We start from the raw sequence: 20515 nt of genomic DNA on the forward strand, positions 1-20515 counted from the left end.
GATATATCATGCTCTGTTACACTGACTAACAAAAGAATGCGTACATTAATACTAATAAGACATACTGAATGAGTAGTAGATGGTTAATTGTGTCTCATTTTAATTACCTCGTTTTAATAAAAAGTGGCAATTTGTTTAAAATGACTTATGGACTGTGTGGTGCATACAATTGTTCAGAATGGATGGTGTGCAGTGCTGGAGATATTAGTAATCTGTTGAGATGCACTTTCTGTATGATTTCGTTCTGTATACCTTTTCCGATTATTAAACACAGTAACGCTATTTATAATACTGCAGTCCACATTTTATTTATCAGAAATTCCCAAAAGCTTTAAATTCCAAAATGATGAGCACTACCTGATCTTGTTAATTTTTCAATATCGCAGATACTATGAAATATTGAAGATTCAGAAATAATTTATGTTCCTCCTCATTCACTGCGTTCATAGTGATGAAAAGTCCAAATTGATGGTATGACATACGATGTCATTTATCTAATGTGTCAATCTTATAGTGGCTGTTTATTGAAAATTTCTTCTCGGACATTTTCCACCTATTTTTCGGCTTAGGTCAAGTGAGGTCAGAAAGTCACGAAGTGCTGTTCCTGAAAAAGTTTCTTTTATTTTCTAACTGTAAACATCATATTCATTGTTCGAGTTCGATCTGAAATTCAAAATTTTATGAGGAATAAAATTGAGGCGAATATTACGATAAATAAAAAAAAAAAACGAATACTACGATAAACTTTGGACGAAGTAGGTACAGCTATAATGATCAGAGATAACAGTGATCTGTTGTAGCATTGTGAAGGCTTATCATGAATATCGGTTGTTGTTAGACTACGAAGACTGAAGTGAATTGAACTGTAACAGGGATAGACGAAATACATTGTATTCTACTTCTTGGCTATATTTTAACAGAGCATACGTCAACATCATGACTTCACTGACGATCTATGATTTAAATTTTCTATCAAAAGGTTGGGGAAATGGAAATCCAGTAGAAATCCATTTCCAATTGCACTTCCGTAATATCAGTCAGGAAATACATACTATTAAAGCATAAGGCATGAGCTAGAGAATCATATGGAAATCACTGCTATGAGCTACTGGTAAATTACTGAAATGTGAATTTCAGTAATTTAAGAATGGCATTGAGTTGTGCATTTGAACATAAATGATGTGATGCATTAAATGATAGCAACTGGAACTGTAGTAGCAGAGCCATTTCAGCTTACATTTCATTTTCATCTGTCCCCTCTTGAGAAAGCTTCGACTTGCAACAACTTTTCCTTCCCATCGCTACTGTTTCATGGTAACACTTACTGTCATTGTCCATCACGACCAGTTTTTTACCTTCCTATTATATTTACCGAATGGCCTGTACAGAATTACCGGGAGCGATTGTATTAATGGATGACCGGCGAGCCAAAGCAGTACTTGTCTTGCTCCGTCTTTCCTCACACTGTGCTGATAGGCTTCCTCTCGGGAGATTTGATCCAGCCTGCACTGGGCCTTGCATTCATAATAGACCTATTTCCAAGGTTCTAGTTGGAAGTGTGTGTATGTATGTATGTGTGTGTATGTGTGTTTGTGTGTGTATGTAGCAGAGGAGAGGAACGACATCGATCGACAAACTACTGCAAGGAGTGGAGGGAGAGGGAGTGTTGAAGTCTTTGAGAGAAGTGTTTGGAATGCGGTAGGAGACACTCCTGGGTGGTGCCTTCTTATGCGGGTACGTCTTCTGTCATAGCATTTGCATTATATGGGACTGGGTAACATACTCAAGTGAAAGTAAAATTCAAAGGTGATCGCTTCGTGCTTAGAAGACGTTCAGTTTTATTATGATAGTCATCAAATAGTTTTATGATCTCTTCAGACAATATCAGAATCTGTTGAGATAGTTGTCATCTTTTCATCTCCCAATTCAGTATGAGAAACGCACTGACAACTTTTGACCCTTCAAAGATTTACGAATGTTTTGGAGGTTTAATCGATGTACTGGAAGAAGGATATTTCTGAATTAATCCTTCTTTCTAAGCTCACTATTTGTTATATGGAAAACATAGCCAGGCCTTAATAATCTTTGTACCTTTCTTAATAACTATTTTTATCCTTTATTGTGCTTTTCCGTTGTTCAATATAGACGCAGTTTGTATCATATTCATAATTCAACGATCTCACCCGAAATTTGGTATTGCGTTGAGCGTCCTTATCATTTTAATTCAATTTCTACATTCTGCTTTACAGCTGGCTTAAAAGTGGAGTTAGCGACTACGTCCCCAACTTCGGGACCAATATTTTGTTGTGAAGTGTGCCGCAGAGGATAGAATAATGGAAATTACTCAAAGTAACAGTGTGATGCATTCTTCCACAAACAGCAGTAGCAGTGAGGTATGCTCTTTTATTACTAGTGGTATGCAAGTCTTTAAGTATTCGAATATGTTTTGTGGGAAATAGTTAAGTAACTTCAACATTGGTAAAATTTATCTCTATTTTAACCTTTTTTCTGTTAAAAATGATTATCAAAAACGAAAAAAAAATATTATAATTGTGTTGGTGTAATAGCAGATATTTTTCTGTACTCACCGTTCTTTTCATTGTCATCATAAATAAATTTTAATAAATAAATATATTTATGTCGTCCAACATTAATCATACAATTTTTAATGACTTTGATTTAAAGGCATTAACTGTCACCTTCTGTATTTGCCAAAATTTTCTATTAGTGTTTTTCGCTATCACTAAAATTCTTGCAATAGGAGTGGAAATAGGCAGTTCTGTACATGACCAACATAGGCAAAAAGAAGAAATGTGGCAGCTTTCCATCCAGATGTTTTGTCCTCCAGATGTCATGACTTGTAGTTGTTTTTAGTCTTATGTTTAGCTTGTTGAGTCTTTTCCTTCCTCTTTATGCAACATATCTTGTTACTCTTCTACATCTCCTATGGGAAAGTAGCATCTGTTGTTGTCGTTTAATGAAGTAATTATTATTACTTTCTTGCATTAATTTTTCTTTTAAAATAATTATCAGTTTTATTTAGATTTCAAGTAATGTTCTGATTATTTGCTCGGATTAATTAGAGATGTGTGTGTGTGTGTGTGTGTGTGTGTGTATTAGTATAACTAGTGCTTGTTTTCTTTTGACTGATAATGCAAGTTTTATGGTAGATAGTGTACGGTGCTACTGGATCAATTGGTTCGGCAGGTGATGACACTCGCGTTATGTCGGAAAAAGTGCAAGTGCTTGCTTCATCAATTTACAAAGAATTCGAAACTATGATAGAAAAAAATGGAGAAGACAGTGTCAAAGTAACTGTTATTTCTTCTCTGAATAATAACATTGTTTTGCGAAAAATCTATTTCAGTTTTGTAGTGTTTATCACTTCAAATTAAAATGTGACTTTGATTTTTCCGATAAGATTTCAATTCATTTGAATTAAAATATTACAGAATCTGATGCCACTAGTTGTCAATGTATTGGAAAGTCTGGACCTTGCATATTTGGAAAAAGAAGAATGCTCAGTTGATTTGGAAATGCTTAAAGAAGATAATGAGCAACTGATGATACAATATGAAAGAGAGAAACACCTTAGGAGAGCTCAAGATCAGGTATTTACTCATTATGAGGGAGCTTATGGCTTGTTTCTCAAAAATGTGACTGTTTTTTTCTCGATAGTGATTTATTGTTAGCACTCAATGCATACGCTCTATAATGACTATAAATTAAATCTTGTGTAACCCATTAACAGGTAAAGTTTTGTGCTTAGTCTAACGATCTTGCAAGAATTCATGTTTATGTTTTATAGAAATGTTTGGAAATTGAAGATTCACTGATAGAACAAAATCGAGAGCTTGAAAGTAAAATTGAGTCTCTGGAGTCGATAATGAGAATGTTGGAGTTAAAAGCGAAGAATGCATCTGATCATGGTTTGTGGAAATCCAAGAATTTATCGAGACTATCAAAATATTTTCATAAGACATGATTTCTCCTGTTTATATTTAATTGCCAAATTGTTAAGTGCTATAAGTTTCTTTTTTTATAGCTTCAAGACTGGAAGAACGGGAAGCAGACCAGAAAGCTGAATTTGACAAATTACACGATAGATACAATGTTTTGTTGAGAACACATATTGATCATATGGAAAGAACAAAATACCTAATGGGAAGTGAAAAATTCGAAATGATGCAAAGCATGCCTTTACCTTCACAGCAGTTAAGAACAAAGTGAGTGTCTAGTGATTGATATTACTTTTGATAAGTGTAGATTGTCAACAATTTTTTAGACAACCTTCTTATCATGTTCAACATATTCACTTCTGGGAGCTCATAGATCCGTTCAAATCAGAAAACAGTTCGATCTATTTCTATTTTAACCAGCTACCACTTTTTTATCATTTTGTTAGTTCCAAGTGAAGATTTGATGAAAAATTGCATTGCATATTTTGGCTTAGACTCGTACAGTTAAATGATTTTTAATAGTTCCTGACAGAGTCACTTTCATCGTTGTTTTGAAAGAGGAAGAGAATTTACATATGGTAATTGTCAGTGAAGAACAAAATACTGTTTTTCCTTCAACTTTTAGTTATTAACTTCATTTACGCCTTAAATATATATAGTGGGACTTTCATAAATTTCATATTAGAGATAAGTTAAAAAATATAAAAACTGTAGGGTAGTTTAATTCAAAATGACTGGAAAATATTTTGAAAGCTTTTTCAAACAGTCGGTCAGAAGGTGCATTTCATAATTTTAATTTGCTGCTTCATTATGTAAATGGCTTTCGTTAGATCAAATTACAGTTATTGTTCATCAAAAAACTAGGTATGTGCATGCAAATAAAATCTTTATACTGCATTCATCATCAGAAATATTTTCATAGAGCAATTTAATTGTATAGTATTTCTTGAAACACAAAAAATTAATTTTAGAAATCTATAGCTAGGTGAGGCTTTTTTTAGCAGGTAGATGGGTCTTTGCTCTATTCATTCACTTTTTCTCGAGATGCATTGCTTTTTTGTTGTGTATTAGTGATTGGCTCTTATTATTTCTAAATCAAAAAGTGTTTTAATGGGGATTTAAGAATAGAATTTCTTCCTTTCGCATTGTATTGACAGCATATGATTTTCAGAATGGGAATGGCAGCTTCAGTAGATGTAAACGCAATTCGCGGCGTATCTGATTTGATAAGTGCTCATATGTCACAGAGTACCACACTTGACGTCAATCTTGCCAATCATATTAGTAGCGAATGTGATATTTTTATAATCAAAATAACTTTTTACTTTTGTCCATAGGAAATAATTATCAGAGTAAGAAATGAAGCATTACTGTCGAAGAGTAGATTTATATACTTGAATATAGTAATTTTTTTGAGCTGATTGGCATGATGAATTCGGCCAAAATGCTTCTGATATACTACAGTCACCTCGTGATTCCTCAACCTTGGAATCGCCGCGTGAAGTACCTCCAGTACTTCCTGATAACACTTTTCAATCTTCCACATCTGTTCCAGTAGCAGTTGCAGTGTAAGTCTTACATTTTGGAAATGTTTTGTCTTCGCCTTTTAAAGAAACATCAAAACTAAAATATTCGGTAAGAGTTGGTAAAAACTGATAAGTTTTGTTTGATATATAACGTCTGATGAAGTTTCGTCAGAAAAAGACTCTTGAAAAAGACTACTGTTCAATCGTTTAACCGTTCTTTCCAGTTCCTTTTTTTATAATGTTATTAATGATTCAGCTAGCTAGGTAAATTAACTTACCAATATGTGACAATATCATTCAGTTTACTTTGAGCTTCTAGGAATAATTCTAGCATGTTTTGGTGCCTCTATTGCTTCCAAGAAGTGTTTAAAGGGTATTGTGATAGAAAATTAACTCCAGGTTTTTTCCATCGAGCAATGAATTGTGATATGCCATATTAAATGATTTTTTAAGATTTTTAAAATCAGATTCTTCAAAAATTGTTGATTGAAAATGCTTCATCTGTTTGATAAATTATTGTAGAACCAATGATGCTGTGGATTCTCTTGGCGCAGATCTAACAGGTATTTTTGTCGTTCACTTTATTTACAGGAGTTTAATTGATGTGGTTTGATTCAATTACTGTTTGGACTTTTCGTTGGACTTACACCTCATTCTGAAATCATCTTATCATTAGAGTTATGGTTTCCAAAAATTGATTGAAACGTTGTAAGAAATTAAAAATGCACGTGAGTCGAAAAACTTTGAATTTTGTGCGTGTTTTCAACTAAAATTTGAAAGGGGTGTTTCTTCTACAGGTGCACTTGTTGATCCGGCTGAATTTGCTTCCGCGGGTAATCTTTCTTTTTGCAAAATTTCCTGATTGGTATTGGTGGTGTTTGCTAATACGATATTAGAAACATATACAATACTAAAACTTGTTGACTCTCTTTTCATATCAGATCTATTTGTAGCCAGCACTTTTCATAAACCACTGTGACTATAATTGTTTGGTTTGCACCGATGAAATATCACCTAACATGAAATAAATCCACTATGCGAAGTCAGTCAATTGACGTGGCAGATCACGAACGGAAATCAATATACGACGAATAGGGAAGGATCAGAAGAAATTCGTTACTGTCACTTTTTGAATTATTAATTTTGCATGAGATTATCTTTGATTGCTTCTTTAGTAAAATTGCATGGAACGCTTTTATCGATTCCTTATTGTCTTTTGCAATGCTGAAATGAACTGGAAATAAACACTGAAAATGAATGAGTCATAACTAATATTAACGATAAAGTTACCTTTTGTCTGGTGTAACCGTCAGACAAATTAATTTTGCTTATGTTAATAATGATATACTACTTGTGATTTTGTTGCATGCATTTTTTTTTTCTGTCTGCACGATTTTTAGAAGAATTCCCTTATGTAAAGAATGTTGGTAAGCTATTTTGAATGGTTATCTACCGTTTTAAAGTTTTTTGGCTTTACTTTTTTTAATTTTATATTCAAATTCCCACTGATGGAAATAAGCAGATGCTCAGAGCTCATATTTATCCTTTTTAATTCCACTTGAATTATTTTGAAGTGAGTTAAGTTTTGCCATGCTTACCATTTTTGCTATACGTTTCCTTTTTCGTTTGCATCTCTACATTTCGCTATTCCACGCTAATCGCATGTTTTTTGTCGAACACTGTGCTTGTTCCTTCTTGTTCTCACGAATTTAATCAAATTTTCATTTCTTCTAGTTTGTTTCAATTATTACCAATTTGAAAATAGCTAATGCTTGAAATCATTTCCAGTGAACGACACATTTATCGGTATGTTATAGAATCTGTTGTAGTATTTGTGTAACGCTGTACTCATCTTTTTGTATATGCTATTATGTTTCATTTTCTCGAAACAGCTACTAAGGTAAAGAAAGATAACTAGCATTAACATTTAGAAATGATTTAGAGGATATAAGCTTTTGTTCTTTGTTTTCTTTTTGTAAAAGACTTGTACCACACTGATGGTACGGCATGCATGGAAGAACATCTGTGGTTGTCGAAGTCATTCTGACGCTAATAAAAAGATGTGATTTTTTCAAATTTTATCAGAATGATTTTGGTGACTATGTTAGGATTGTTTAGACAAAGTTTTTCAAATAAATTCGCATTCTGAATCATTGAAGTTCGGATTCAACAGAACTGCACGATGTTAAATATAGTTGTGGTATTGTATGTTTATGAGACACTCTGAATTTTTTCTTTTTTTCAAATCTGCAAACTTGATTTACATGCTTCAGGAATGGGCCGTGAAGTGGAAAATTTGATCAAAGAAAATACTGAATTACTGGAGACGAAAAATGCCCTTAATATTGTGAAGAATGATTTGATTGCCCGTGTTGATGAATTGAGCAGGTTTATTATTTTAACTTGAGTTGTTCTTTCGTCCTGCACAATGGTTATGACGTCATACATTAACATTCATTAGTGCTGGAAGCTGAACAACACAAGAAACTTGAATCATTCATCAATTCTGGTTGTGCTTTAGTGAACAAGACATATTACGTGAAGAGATTCGAAGTTTGGAAATGGTAAGGTCGAAGATGAATGAACGGATAAAAGAGTTGGAATTGGAAGTCCGTGAGCTTAAAGATAAGTTGGAAGTTCGAAATGAAGATGATCAGGTAGGCAACACTTTTTTCTTTTCTTGTATTTGTGTTGTGCAGGAGAATCTGTTCGTTATTTTTACATCTTAGCTATATATAACTTCGCAGTTCCCAGATGAATGATATATTATTCACATTGCAGCACATTTTGGAATTTAAGTTGATGAGAATTCAGTTAAAATGATGTTACGGTCTCTTAATTTAGGAGGATCTACCAATGGCACAACGGAAGCGTTTTACACGGCTTGAGATGGCTCGTGTTCTGTTGGAGCGTAATCAATACAAGGAAAAATTGATGGAGCTCCAGGAAGCTATGAAATGGACTGAAATGCAACGTGCTAAGCGTTTGAATGCTCTGAATACTAAAAAGAGTAGTGGAATTTGGGAATTGTTAGTACTGAATTGAATATAAGACAATATTTAGGTTTTCCAGAATTCGATCAGTTACGATGCATATTTTTAGTCTGAGAATTATAAATTTCAAAAATTTCTAATTTTACCAGCAAAATTATTTAGTTTCTCTGGTTTATTTATGCACGAGCCACCACATAGTTCAAATCGTCGGAGAAGAATAGGTGGTAATGAGCGTGATGCCCTTCGTCGTTCAAATGCGAAAACAATTGATTTCATGGATGCAGATTAGTACGTTAACATTGCGTATTCACTAAATGTTGTAAATTAAAATAAAATTAGACAAATTTTAAAAGTTTGGTGTTACTCAAATTTTTGATTAAACTATTAAATGTTATTCAGTGCATCCGAAAGAAGGGCTGCAGAAAAGCGACAGCAGTATAAAATTGTAAAGGAACATATGAAGCGTGAAAAAAACGGTGCATATGGATGGTCTATTCCAGAGGTTTTTGGTGAACGCAGTGAAAATACTGTGGTACCAGTCCCAATGTTCTGCAGACCACTCATTGATTTGGACCCTTCATTGAGGGTATTACTAATTTCTATTGTTTTTTCCTTCACGTAAGCAGTAAACATTGGAATAAGCTTATAGATAGTTAGAAAAACAAAAACGTAACTATTTTTAATATTGCATTGCACAAAATACTTCATATTTCATTTTTTTGAAATTAGTGTCACCAAGTTATCAGATCTGGTGTTCATCGGGTGTTACGTTGCGAGGGGGTAGAACACCTGATGGTGGATATATTGTTGAAGATTTAACGCATCGTAGAACTCCAAAAGAATCTATGCCGCTTGAGAAGTCAGTAGATAAAATTGACTTCGCACATAAGGTAAGTACCTTATTGTTGCAGAAATTTAATACATGCAAGCGTTTTTATGAAAAGATTTGAGTAAAATGTATAAATGAGATGTAACCAAATTAGATTTTTAAAATCATATAAAGCAAACAATAAACAGGTGTGTCGAAATGATAGAAAAACCACGAGACACTAAATGTTTGCTTTTACTAGACTACAGCAGTTAAGAAATCTAAGAATAACAAAAGGTAAGTGTAGGAAGAATCGTTTCTGTATATGTAAAATCAAGTATATGCAGCCTTATATCATTTCAAAAAGTCTTTTATTTTCATAGAACATAAATATTTATAAAGTGAAATAATTTAAATGATGCTGCAATGTGGTGACAGAGGATATTAAAGAGGTGAAATTAGAAGTGATATTGATATTACAATATTTATATTTGCAGTTAGATTTTGTTACTTTTAAAGCTTTATTGCCTTGGATGCATATTAGTTGACCTTCGTTATAAAAGAGAATGATGTCACATAATAAATAGGAAACAACGACGAATGAGCGTGAAGTGGAAATGCTTACATGGGAGAGTTCAAGTTTGTTATGGGTATGTAGTTCGAATCAAGGACGTAGTCATATTGTTATACTAGATGCAAACAATCCAAACAGTGTTATTGATGCGTTCCAGGCATGTTCCGCACACATTCTCTGTGTCTCGTCTGTACCAGGTCAATAAATTTTCCTTGTCCTATTGAAAGTCAGATACTTTTTCTTTCAATAAACAGTTAGATAAGTTTTAAACGGATAATAAATTTAAGGTGTTCAAGAGTTGGATTATCCTTCGGAAGATATGGACTGGAAAAAATTTTGTCGTGGTGGCGGTTATGTGAAAGGCTTGCCATCAAATATCAACGAGCAGGAACAATTCGGTGCCGTGGAGTGGGTACTTGTTTTTCTTTAAACTTAATAATTATTTGAATTACTTCTAAAAAGTGACGAAGAGATTGTTGTCATAATCTTTGACGCGTTTCCATATCTAAGGTGGAGTTGCGAAAACTTGATTCGGGTGAAGACACTACGTTAACTTACTGTGGTCCTCATCAGAAACCTTCTCCGCAACGATCACGAGATTGTAAGTTTAGATTTCTAACTGCACAGATTTTATTTTAAATTCATATTTCAAGTATGCATATATATATATAATTTGTTATAAGTACTTTATATAACAAATTATAATTTGAAAATAGATGATTTTAGTCAGTGTTTGTGAACAGAGTGCACCAAGTACTTCCGAGAGTAACCAAGGTCTAAACGAGGTAACTGAACTCGGTAAGCTTTATCTGGTAATGTTCAGCTGTGAATATGACTAAATTGTAGTCATTAGTCATTACATATTGGTAACTGTAAAACTAATAAGTTTTCTATGAATTGTATTCTCATCATCTTGTTTATTGTCGTAACTTCCTTCTTATTCCTCATTGTGATATTAAATTTGCTGAAATACACATGTAGTCAAATTGGAAAACGAAGTGAAAGATGAGAACGAAACGAAGAAAGTTGAGGATAATGGCATTGTGAAGAAATATATACTTCTGGAAAAACTTAAAGAAGCAGCTGATATGGGCACTATTGGTGAGATAATATAGATGTACTGTAATTCCATTGTACAGCTTTTGTGTTTTCATTTTTACGAATCGCACTGTTGTGGAAGTAATCATTTCTATATTCTTTAGCACACTTATCAGGTGCCAAAAAATCCGTCCAAATTAGTGAAATACTGAGTTTTTTTTCTAATCAGGTTATTTTATTTTACTTTTTTTAGTGCATGTTTTTATCTAACTATTCACTGATGTTTCGTAGTTATTTTGACATAATTTTGATTTAACAATCTTAAATGTTAGACAAGTTCATAACATAATCCTGTTTCATTTTCATTTATACATGCCTTTTTTTAAGGTACTCCTGTAGTTTTCTATACTGATAATGATATCAGAATTGTCTAACTAGAATATTTATCCTTTTTTCTTAAAATGCTACCTTTGACAAATTTTCATGATTGTCTGTGTACAAATTATGTAGTAATCACCTCTCAAATATATGCATTTCAGAGTAATTGTTAACGATTCTCAAAACTTTCAGATACTTTGGAACAAGCAGGAGAAGGCGGTTTTAGTGCACTTCCAGCTCATATTAAAAATAAACTCAGCAAGTATGAAGGTCTATCAGACAACGTGACTTCTCTGCCAACGATGTGGATGGGATCTCAGAATGAGTAGTAAGCTCAGTTATGATGATTTTTTACTGTAAAAGTTTTCTTAGTCTGAATGATATCTTACTTGAATGATACATGATACACTGAAGAATTTGGTATGGAATGACGTTTCATCATAATTGGTCAATGCAGTTTCAGCCACTATTTCTCAGTTTTCAAATTCATCGATCTTTTCTTGTTAATTCATTAATGAGAAGCTGTTTTTCCGGCATCATTTCTTCATTGTCTTATATTTTTCCACTAAATAGTTTTTCTATGACATATAATCTTTTTCTATTTTTCTAGTATATTTATTCATTCGGCGGTATCGAAATGGCGTAAATGTTTACGGCGTATAAAGATGTGTGACGCGGTCCTTTCCATTGTGTATGTTGTAAATGATTTCATTGATAATTATACATGTTTTTTTTTTTTTTTTTTTGTAACTGGATAAACAAATGGAAAGAAAGGGAGTTGTCTTTGTTTCCAATTGAAAATGTGAAGATTCATTAAGCAACTGAAACCTCTTTCATATATCTCAAGTATTTTTTGCACTAACAAAACGACCCGGGGTATGTTCGATCTTTTAACTCCTTAACCTTTCAGCGTATCAGATATTTATGGGTATTTATGGATGGATTTACTTGATTTTTGAAACATTTCTTTAATAAGTAAGTTTGTGATATTTCAGACATTACAAGGGAAGAGTATTCGCCGCGCTGGCTAATGGATCTATTGCTGTTTTTCATCGGAATGCAAGTATGTTTCATTAATGTATTTTTATTTTATCTTGTAAAAAATTTATGGAAGACGAAATTATAGTCTCTTTGTCTCACACTATTCCCTGGTTGTATAGAAGAAATGGTAAGAATATGATGATGAGTTAGATATCCTAGTAATTACAGTAATGTCCAAGAGAGCTGACATTTTGCATTTCTTATGTCGACTAAATTAAGGTGTAATTTAGTTTGGTTCTAGATCATTGTAACTCGAAGTAAATCCGGAATAAATTCGTCCGGATAGTTTTACTTACATTTGACAGAAGGATTCACATTTGCAGTATGCAAACTGCAATTCTCACCGTGATTTTTAATTTATGAGATCAGTCTTTTTTCCCAAATATATCTTTACTGCCAAATAACGCTGTCGTTTTTTAGATGGTGGTTGGTCTGAAGCAGGTTACCATTGTATCACTGTCGGTCGTGCGACAAGTTCAGTAAGATCACTTTCAGTGGTGGGCGATCGTTTGTGGGCTGCTTATCGCAACTGTATCATTGTCATTGACCCAGAAGATCTTACTGCGAAGGTTATCTTTATTTGCTATATTGGTGCAGAGTTCCACGAATAGTATCCGTTTGTTGCTAAATTATTCCTCTTGTAGAAAGTTTTTGCTGTGCATCCAATACGAAATAGTCAAGTGCATCATATGCAATGGATTGGTGATGGCGTATGGATCTCTGTTCGATTCGATTCAACACTTCGACTTTACCATGCCTATAATCATGAACATCTTCAAGATATTGACATTGAACCCTATGTCACAAAAATGTTGGGTATGTTTACGTAACACCTAATTTTGTATAGGAGGATTAATTGAGTAAGAGTACGCTGATGTTCATACAGTCTTCAAACCGTTGCTTTTTTTTTCTTTTCATTGATTTTTCTTGCGACAGTGAAGTTATTCTTTTTAGGCACTGTTACGCTGGATTATTCCTACATGCCCACGACTGCGCTATTGGCAATCTCTCGACGTTTATGGATTGGCACAGGAATGGGTGTTATTATTTCAGTACCCCTTTCTGGAAGTAGGTCTATGCTCCATTTTTATAAATATGGTTTTTGTAAATTTACATCAATAGATGTTATAATTTAATAACTTAATAAAAAGCTGAAGACAATTTTTCATTCTGCAAATGTTTGAGTGTATTTTATATGAAAGTTGAATGCACTAAACTGTAGTGCTGGGTCCATTTTTTTAGATTGTAAGCTTCCCGTATATCTTCTCTTTAAATGCTTTCCATGTTAATGCTTTCAAGTTTACTATTTAACTGTGGCATGGATCAGCTGTTTGCTGATGAGTCAACTTTCTATGGTACTGCCTCCTTCCCGTCTTAGAATGAAATATAATTAATAAAAATTTACATTTGCAGCTAATCAAAATCGAGTTGAAACAAAAGTAGAGATACATTCACATACTGAAGATGTGCGAGGTCCAGGTGGATTAATTAGGGTTTATGGTGATGTGGCCTGCGAGACAACATCGTCTGGTAGCTTTATACCATACTGTGATATGTCACATGCCCAGCTCTCATTTCATGGACACAAGCATCCAGTGAAATTCTTGTTGGCTGTCCCTGGTGAGTCTTTTTGAATGGAAGAATAGTCGGTTTCTCATTCATCAGTTTACTACACTCTATTGTCCTGAAGTAATGTCAGTTTCTTACGGTCGTGCTAGGAAATTAACAATACTTTAAATCAATCCATGATTGCAAAAAGACAAACAAAGTTTACAGCTTTTCTTTTTTTACTTTATATTCAATATGCATGAATCGCGTGTACTCAACAAAATTAGGTTCACAATTCTATATGAAACTAGAAAAACAGAATACAGTTGCGGTTTTATGCTTACTTCTGCTGTTTTCAAAACTGTTAAATTTTATTAATCATTTTGACCACTTTTTAATTTGGTTAGTGCAATTAATTTTTCTGTGGAATGTTTTCATTTTATTTTTGAATAAAGGTGCAAATGCAGGTGTCTCATCGGGAACCCCTACGAAGTCGTTGGATTATGCTGGCAAGTTAGATAAATTGGCTTCCCTGAAAATGCTTGTTATTTCTGGTGGTGATGGTTATATCGATTTTAGAATAGGTTTGTACAATAATTTTACCTGAATCAAAGCTATTTTCTTTTTTCACGTATTTCCGAAATCAAGTAACTTTAGCAAAATTTAGGAGAAGAAGATGCTATAGACGTGACAGATGCAGTACGAACTCGAGATTTGTCTCACCTGATTGTTTGGGAAATACCTACTAAACCGCTTTTTTAACGACATGACAGCACATTATTCAAACAACATTTAAGCTGGATTTCTGATACATTTCAATTTCCGAATTTTTACCAGATTTGTATTTTCCTGTTATGTAAATCTTTTGTCTTGCATCTTTTTTGTTCCTTTTGTCATGATAACAAGGCTAGTCATTCGCTCCTTACTTTTGTTTGTTTATAACAAAGTCGGGAACTAAATCCATTTCAACATTCAAAAATGTTGTAGAACTTCTTATAAAGTATTTCGATAGTGGGAAACTGTTGCTTTATTTTCAGTATTATATCTTATCATTTATATTCCTTTTCTGCAGTGTTTGACTAAGAACATGCTGGTTCATTCAAAATTAGTATTTGTCATATTTTTGAAGGTTCTTAATTTTGTAGTTGTGTGTTTTCATTTAACATATAATAATTATATAGATTTTGGCTTTATAAACTGTAATAGAATTTAATAAAATTTACAGTTCCGATAGAACGTAATTGACTGTTTTCCAAATATATTGTAAGTCAACGAGATGCTTCTAACATTTATAGGATTCTAAAATCATTCCCTAAAATGCCGGTGACGTTCTCTTTACTTAACTGTAATACCAGTGAATTGATCAATTTTTATAAATGCTTTTGTCTCCAGTTTTATCTTTTATTTTCTTTTCAATAAATTCTGGTTGTCTGGTGTACTAATATAATTAGTATAATTCTGATGATGCGTAATTTTTGATTTGTGATGCTTGAAATTTATGATGCTTAAAAGTGAATGTGGTTGTTAAGAAAGTAGCCTTACTGTAGAAAGATGCCTCTTAATTTTCATTCTAAAAATAAGGTTTAGAGTAGGCTTTTGAATATCCATTCAGAGACCGCTCATTTGTAACTGGCAAAATTAAGTTTGGATGATTAAATATGACAATACATTGTCTTTTTGATTATTTCCATCATTCGTCACAAATAAATAGTAAGAAATTGCGTTTTCTCTTGCGATAATATCCTCTTCCGATCCATTGATGTTCCAAAAGTAAGTTTTGGGTCTGCAAAATGTCATCTAATTTAAGGAGAAGAAAGAAATGGTAGTTCTTCACTTCAAAAGTTACTACAAGGAATGATCAATACGGATTTGAAACCGATCTCGTAGCATTGGTAACGACGAGCTGAATTTGCGCGCTCGTTACATAATCTTGCTGATAGCGAAGAGGGGAAATTTTCCATCAAATGCACTGCTTAATAAATAAAATTCTCGAATGAACGGAAATGAATCACTACTCTCTTCCTACTCCTTATCACTAAATGGTAGTGTATTTGACAAATGAATTGATTGCGAATCATCGTTCCGTACAGAAACAATGGTCAAAATACCTCATGAAATTCAATCGGATCTGAAAAAACGATGAACTCATGACTTGATAATCGAATTGGCCGTTCTTCGCAATTTCCATAAGTTCCTTTGGTATTCAAACATTTTTGCTGGCAGAGTCGTCCATCCTGATCAGTTACTGTAATATAGAATTCCACAAGTGGGCCAAACATCTCCGGATTCAATGTACGTAAAACAGCAGACGTTTTATTTTGAATCAACTGTCCCTATGAATTACATTAATTACAATAATATTTGAAAGCACTGTCATTCTCGCATTTTGTAATTAAAACCCTTTCCAATTGAGAATTTTGCCCGTCTACTGGATTCACTATAAAATTTATTTAATTATTATATTAAACAGACTTCGAGTATGCAATGCCCCAATACAATCATTGGTCTGATGCCAAAGTGAGTGGTGCATAAAAATAAATGAAATGGTATACAAGATATCCTCCCTTTTTTTTATTATTATCTCAATCTTAATTAAATCTCTTAATTTTTATGAATTGAAGTTTTTTAATCTAGTGCTCAAATCTGAAAAAATTTTGTGGCATTTTTAAAAACAAATGGTTGGTCTAAGTTTTCCCAGACTGAAATAGAAATTCATTGCCAATTTAAAGCATAAGCTTTATAGCTTTCAGAATTGCAAATGATGTTACTTACTTTGATGCTTTCAGTGAAACCATAAGGCATGTTTGCTCCGCTAAGTGTAATATCACAGACATCAACAGCTCGGTTCAGTAAATTATTACGTTTTGATTTACCTTTAATAACAGTAATAAAAAAGTAAACATATTGCGAGGGAACACTGACAGTAGTGGTCTTATATTGTTCTTCGGCCTGCACTGGTATTTTTGCATCTTTCATGCCAAATTCAGGAACCTTTCCGAAATCAGGACCTATTTTCAAAGATTTCAGCAATTCCTCACTGGAAGATGGTCTATCAAATCCATATAAATGAATAATGCCTTTTCGCACTTTACTAACTGCTTCTTGCTGTTTGAATTTTCTGTGGGAGTCATCGTATTTCGATCGTTTCTTTGTCGGAAATGTGTTGTTATCGGATTGAACGAAATGGATCGATTCCGGATATTTCTTAGGAGATGTCTTGTTAATTTCAGCTTCACCTTTATTTCTGAATCCCCCGGAATGCTTCTTGACCTTCTTCCTATTTCTATTTCGTTTTATAGGTAAAATTATTTCTTTTTTGTCGTAAGAACTGTTTTCTGTACTACCTTTGAATTTTGACAATTCGATCGGCATAAAATCTAGTATTTGATATTTACCTTCTGAGATTACCCAATGAGATATTGAGCTATTTTTCGCATTTTGTACATCAGTTCTACGGATATGATTTGAATTTATGTCTGATGTGAAGTTCCTCGTCAGAAGTACTGCTTTCGGCGGAAGTAATGAATTTTTAAGATAGCTTGCAGAATTTCTTGCGATGGTAGTGTTTTCAGATACTTTCATAATAGTCGTCATTTCTTGCTGACTACAGCGCCCCTGATCACATTTTGATTGAAAACAGCTTTCTGAATTATTTTGGAACTTCGTGCAGTCACCATTAGGAATTATTTTACTAACGCATAGATGAGTATTCCGATCACAGAACAACCATCTTTTGCTGTTGTTAGTTTCACACAGTGAACATCCTTTTGTAAGAGCTGAAAAGTTTACTATAGATTTCAATGATTAATTACTGTAACACTAATTTTTGAATGCAAAAGCCTGTCTCACTTATTGTTACTCATTTAAATGCTTGCTGTTATAATCAAATATTTGATTCTCGTGGGTCATAACTGCAACGAAAGTTTGATTCAATCAGTTAATTTATTTAACCGAATAATTAAACAAGCAAACGTTCTTTCTGTAACGGTATCTTTTTTCCGAGTGAAATGATGAAGTAATAACTTCATTTTTGCAAAAGAAAACATTAAAAGCTGTTATTTTTCACTTTGTAAGAATCGATCTAAAAATTTTTTACCAATGATACTTGCAGAACTTTTAGAAATTTTCAAAAATTCACTGTTGTCAGGAGGTAAAGTTTGCCGCAGAAATGTCAGTAATGCACCACTTTTACATCTTTGTTCAATTTTCAACAACTGTCGATCAGTTTCTTCTTCGGTACTGTTCATCAGCAAATTGTCATTGCTTTCATTTACGTGCTGACACAGCTCCATCAGCATAATCGACGAATCTTTCGGTTCCGCCAATTGAGTGTCCATTCGGTAATCCCAGTACGGAAGTGCCATTCCGATACTCTCTTCCAATCTGTGATAGGGAAATATGTGAATGATCACAAAATAAAGTCAAATTATTAAAATGAACACTTTAGAGCTTCAGCTTTTCAGCATTAGCTGAAGAAACTGTGTTACCACAGCGGAGATCCTCCTTAGTAGCTTCAGAAGATGTTGAAAGCGAAATGAAGTTTAACATTCCACAAAAACTAATAGAAGCATTTACCTTTCAATGATTAATTCTTTGGTCATTACTGCTACTGCTAATGCATCAATCAAAGTAACATTATTTGTAGATTCTTGTCGAAAATGCTCGAATTCATATTGCAGCAATGACAGAGTTACTTCATCCAACTGTCGCAGTTCTTTCCGTCTATCCCACATATTTTGCTAAATCGTATTAGATTCAAAAAAGTTCGAAGTACAGTACTTTTCTCATTTTGATATCATTTTGGTGATATAGATTAATGCACTTTCAGCAGAATCTTAACTTATAAGTCATTAGAAGAAGCACTATTCATAAAGGAACGGAAATGCAAATATTGCTATATTGGCAGCTTTTATCAGAACATTTTTGATACTAGCGAGCAGTCTGCTTTTGCTGGTAATTCTTTGTTAAAATTTTTGTAAAACTTACATTTTGCAGTTCTCTGTGAGTTTTCAGCGATTGAATCATTATAGCGAAGTATATCAAAATAGCATAAATAGGTAACATAATTATTCTAAACTTCAATGAAACACAATCATATATGACAGTTTCATGCCCAAAAATGTGAAAGAAGCTTGCATATACAAAAACATTAGTGGAATTTAAAATAACAATCTAATACTGCCTTAAACTCGCCGATAGTATAATTTTATTTTAAATTTGTCATCCACTTTTTTAATTTTAATTAATTCATCTTCATTTTTAGTTCTTTGTTCTCACTATCAAGAATTTAAAGCATGCACCTAAATTTTAAGTTCAAAGAAGTAAGCTCGTGCTTCTAAGGTTCCTGGAAGACTTGTGCATTCTATTGTACCTGACATGAAGCTATAATCATAAATACCGCAGTTCTGGAATACATAAAATTAATAGACTATCTCAAAGATTATGAAATACATTTTGGCATATTAGTAACTGCAGACTGTAAACTGAACATAATCTTGCCTTGTAAACAAAATTGAGATATGCAATATTTATTGTTTACTAAACACGATACTGGCATAGTAATATGAAACTTCTGATGGTTTATTACTGACTACAATACAGCAGTTCAGCCAATTGTTAATGTCATAAAATTCCTGTGATGAAGAAATGAAAAATTCCAATCTTTTTGAAGGCTGATTAATTTAGAGATTTTTTTCATTAACAACAACTAAATCTTGTCTTACTGAGGTTAAATGAAATATTTATTTAAGAAGATAAGGGAAAAAAGACTAAACTCATCAACGGCTCAAAACTGCTTGTGAATAATTAATTTAACTCCATCTCAGAAGCTGTTGGTTCTTAAAGTGTTACGTAATATAGCGAGTCTAAGGTAATTATGGTTAGTATAGTTTAAGGTAATTATAGTTACGAGTCTAAAGGTAATTATAGTAAAACTGTTCACCTCTTTATTTTATTTGTTCCAAATTCTTAACGTAAGATATGACGAAAATGAAGAGACGAATAAAGAATAAGTCTCATTCTCCTGGTTAGCTTGAAATTTTACACTAAATTAGTGAAAAGAGCTGATAAAGTGAATCAATGACAAACTGAGAAACTGGGATAGAAGAAATGACATGAATTCAGATGAAAATTTAGATACATGTTATGTTCTCAACTTAATAACTATTAGATTAATAGCAATTAATGATTTATGCTCTCAACTGAAACAAAACTCACAAGAGAAGCAAATAAGATGGACTATCCTGAAATAGAATAACGATGGTTTTTTGTTTTTTCAGCAATGGTTTTTCAGAAATAGCAATTTCTAGGTATTTCACTCCTGGAAACGATCAACGAATCTATGTTCTGTTTGCTTAATCAATCAGCTATATTATACGCCGATCTTTTACCTTCTTTCTCCCAATATTTCATTTCGAGACGAACATTCGCAACATTGCCAAAACTATTAATATCTTTTTGGATTCCAACTCTGAAGCATTTATCCAAAAGTGGACATTTGTTACAACTTATAATTTACAATATTTATAGCTTTATACGCTTCGTTATAGCTTTTAACTCTTAGCGCTTCAAGGAAAACATCAAGCACTAAATGGTATTGTTAAACACTTTCGTTCTCATAACAGTGTCATTTAATAATTTAATAATTAGGA

The 20515-nt window shown here is 33.0% G+C and overlaps 2 protein-coding genes across 5 annotated transcripts; one reads left to right on the forward strand and one right to left on the reverse strand.

Annotated features, from left to right (window-relative positions):
* Nucleotides 1-2333: 2333 nt before the first annotated feature.
* Nucleotides 2334-14627, forward strand: Bma-unc-16 (the record flags this gene model as incomplete). 4 transcript variants are annotated; one of them, XM_043076735.1, is made up of 28 exons in its annotated part: nt 2334-2393; nt 3171-3311; nt 3453-3611; nt 3809-3929; nt 4046-4226; nt 5131-5252; nt 5377-5527; nt 6008-6048; nt 7759-7873; nt 8007-8142; nt 8330-8514; nt 8641-8766; nt 8878-9064; nt 9225-9368; nt 9874-10057; nt 10148-10272; nt 10371-10461; nt 10587-10658; nt 10842-10961; nt 11469-11604; nt 11887-11967; nt 12272-12339; nt 12738-12886; nt 12962-13133; nt 13272-13385; nt 13731-13937; nt 14333-14449; nt 14533-14627. In XM_043076735.1, 28 exons carry the CDS (start codon nt 2334-2336, stop codon nt 14625-14627), a joined length of 3600 nt encoding a protein of 1199 aa, XP_042932669.1. The 4 variants fall into 4 exon arrangements, with proteins under 4 accessions (XP_042932669.1, XP_042932670.1, XP_042932671.1 ...); XM_043076736.1 differs by lacking the exon at nt 10842-10961; XM_043076737.1 differs by lacking the exons at nt 2334-2393; nt 3171-3311; nt 3453-3611; ... (3 more) ...; nt 5377-5527; nt 6008-6048 and having other exon boundaries at nt 7761-7873.
* Nucleotides 14628-15555: 928 nt separating this feature from the next.
* Bm9877 (Uncharacterized protein) lies at nt 15556-18598 on the reverse strand (the record flags this gene model as incomplete). Its single annotated transcript, XM_043076739.1, has 5 exons — nt 15556-15648; nt 15974-16198; nt 16638-17641; nt 18004-18248; nt 18441-18598. 5 exons carry the CDS (start codon nt 18596-18598, stop codon nt 15556-15558), a joined length of 1725 nt encoding a protein of 574 aa, XP_042932673.1.
* Between the last annotated feature and the right edge of the window lie 1917 nt (nt 18599-20515).

Source organism: Brugia malayi (assembly GCF_000002995.4).
Source record: "Brugia malayi strain FR3 genome assembly, contig: Bm_v4_Chr1_scaffold_001, whole genome shotgun sequence".
NCBI lineage: Eukaryota > Metazoa > Nematoda > Chromadorea > Rhabditida > Onchocercidae > Brugia > Brugia malayi.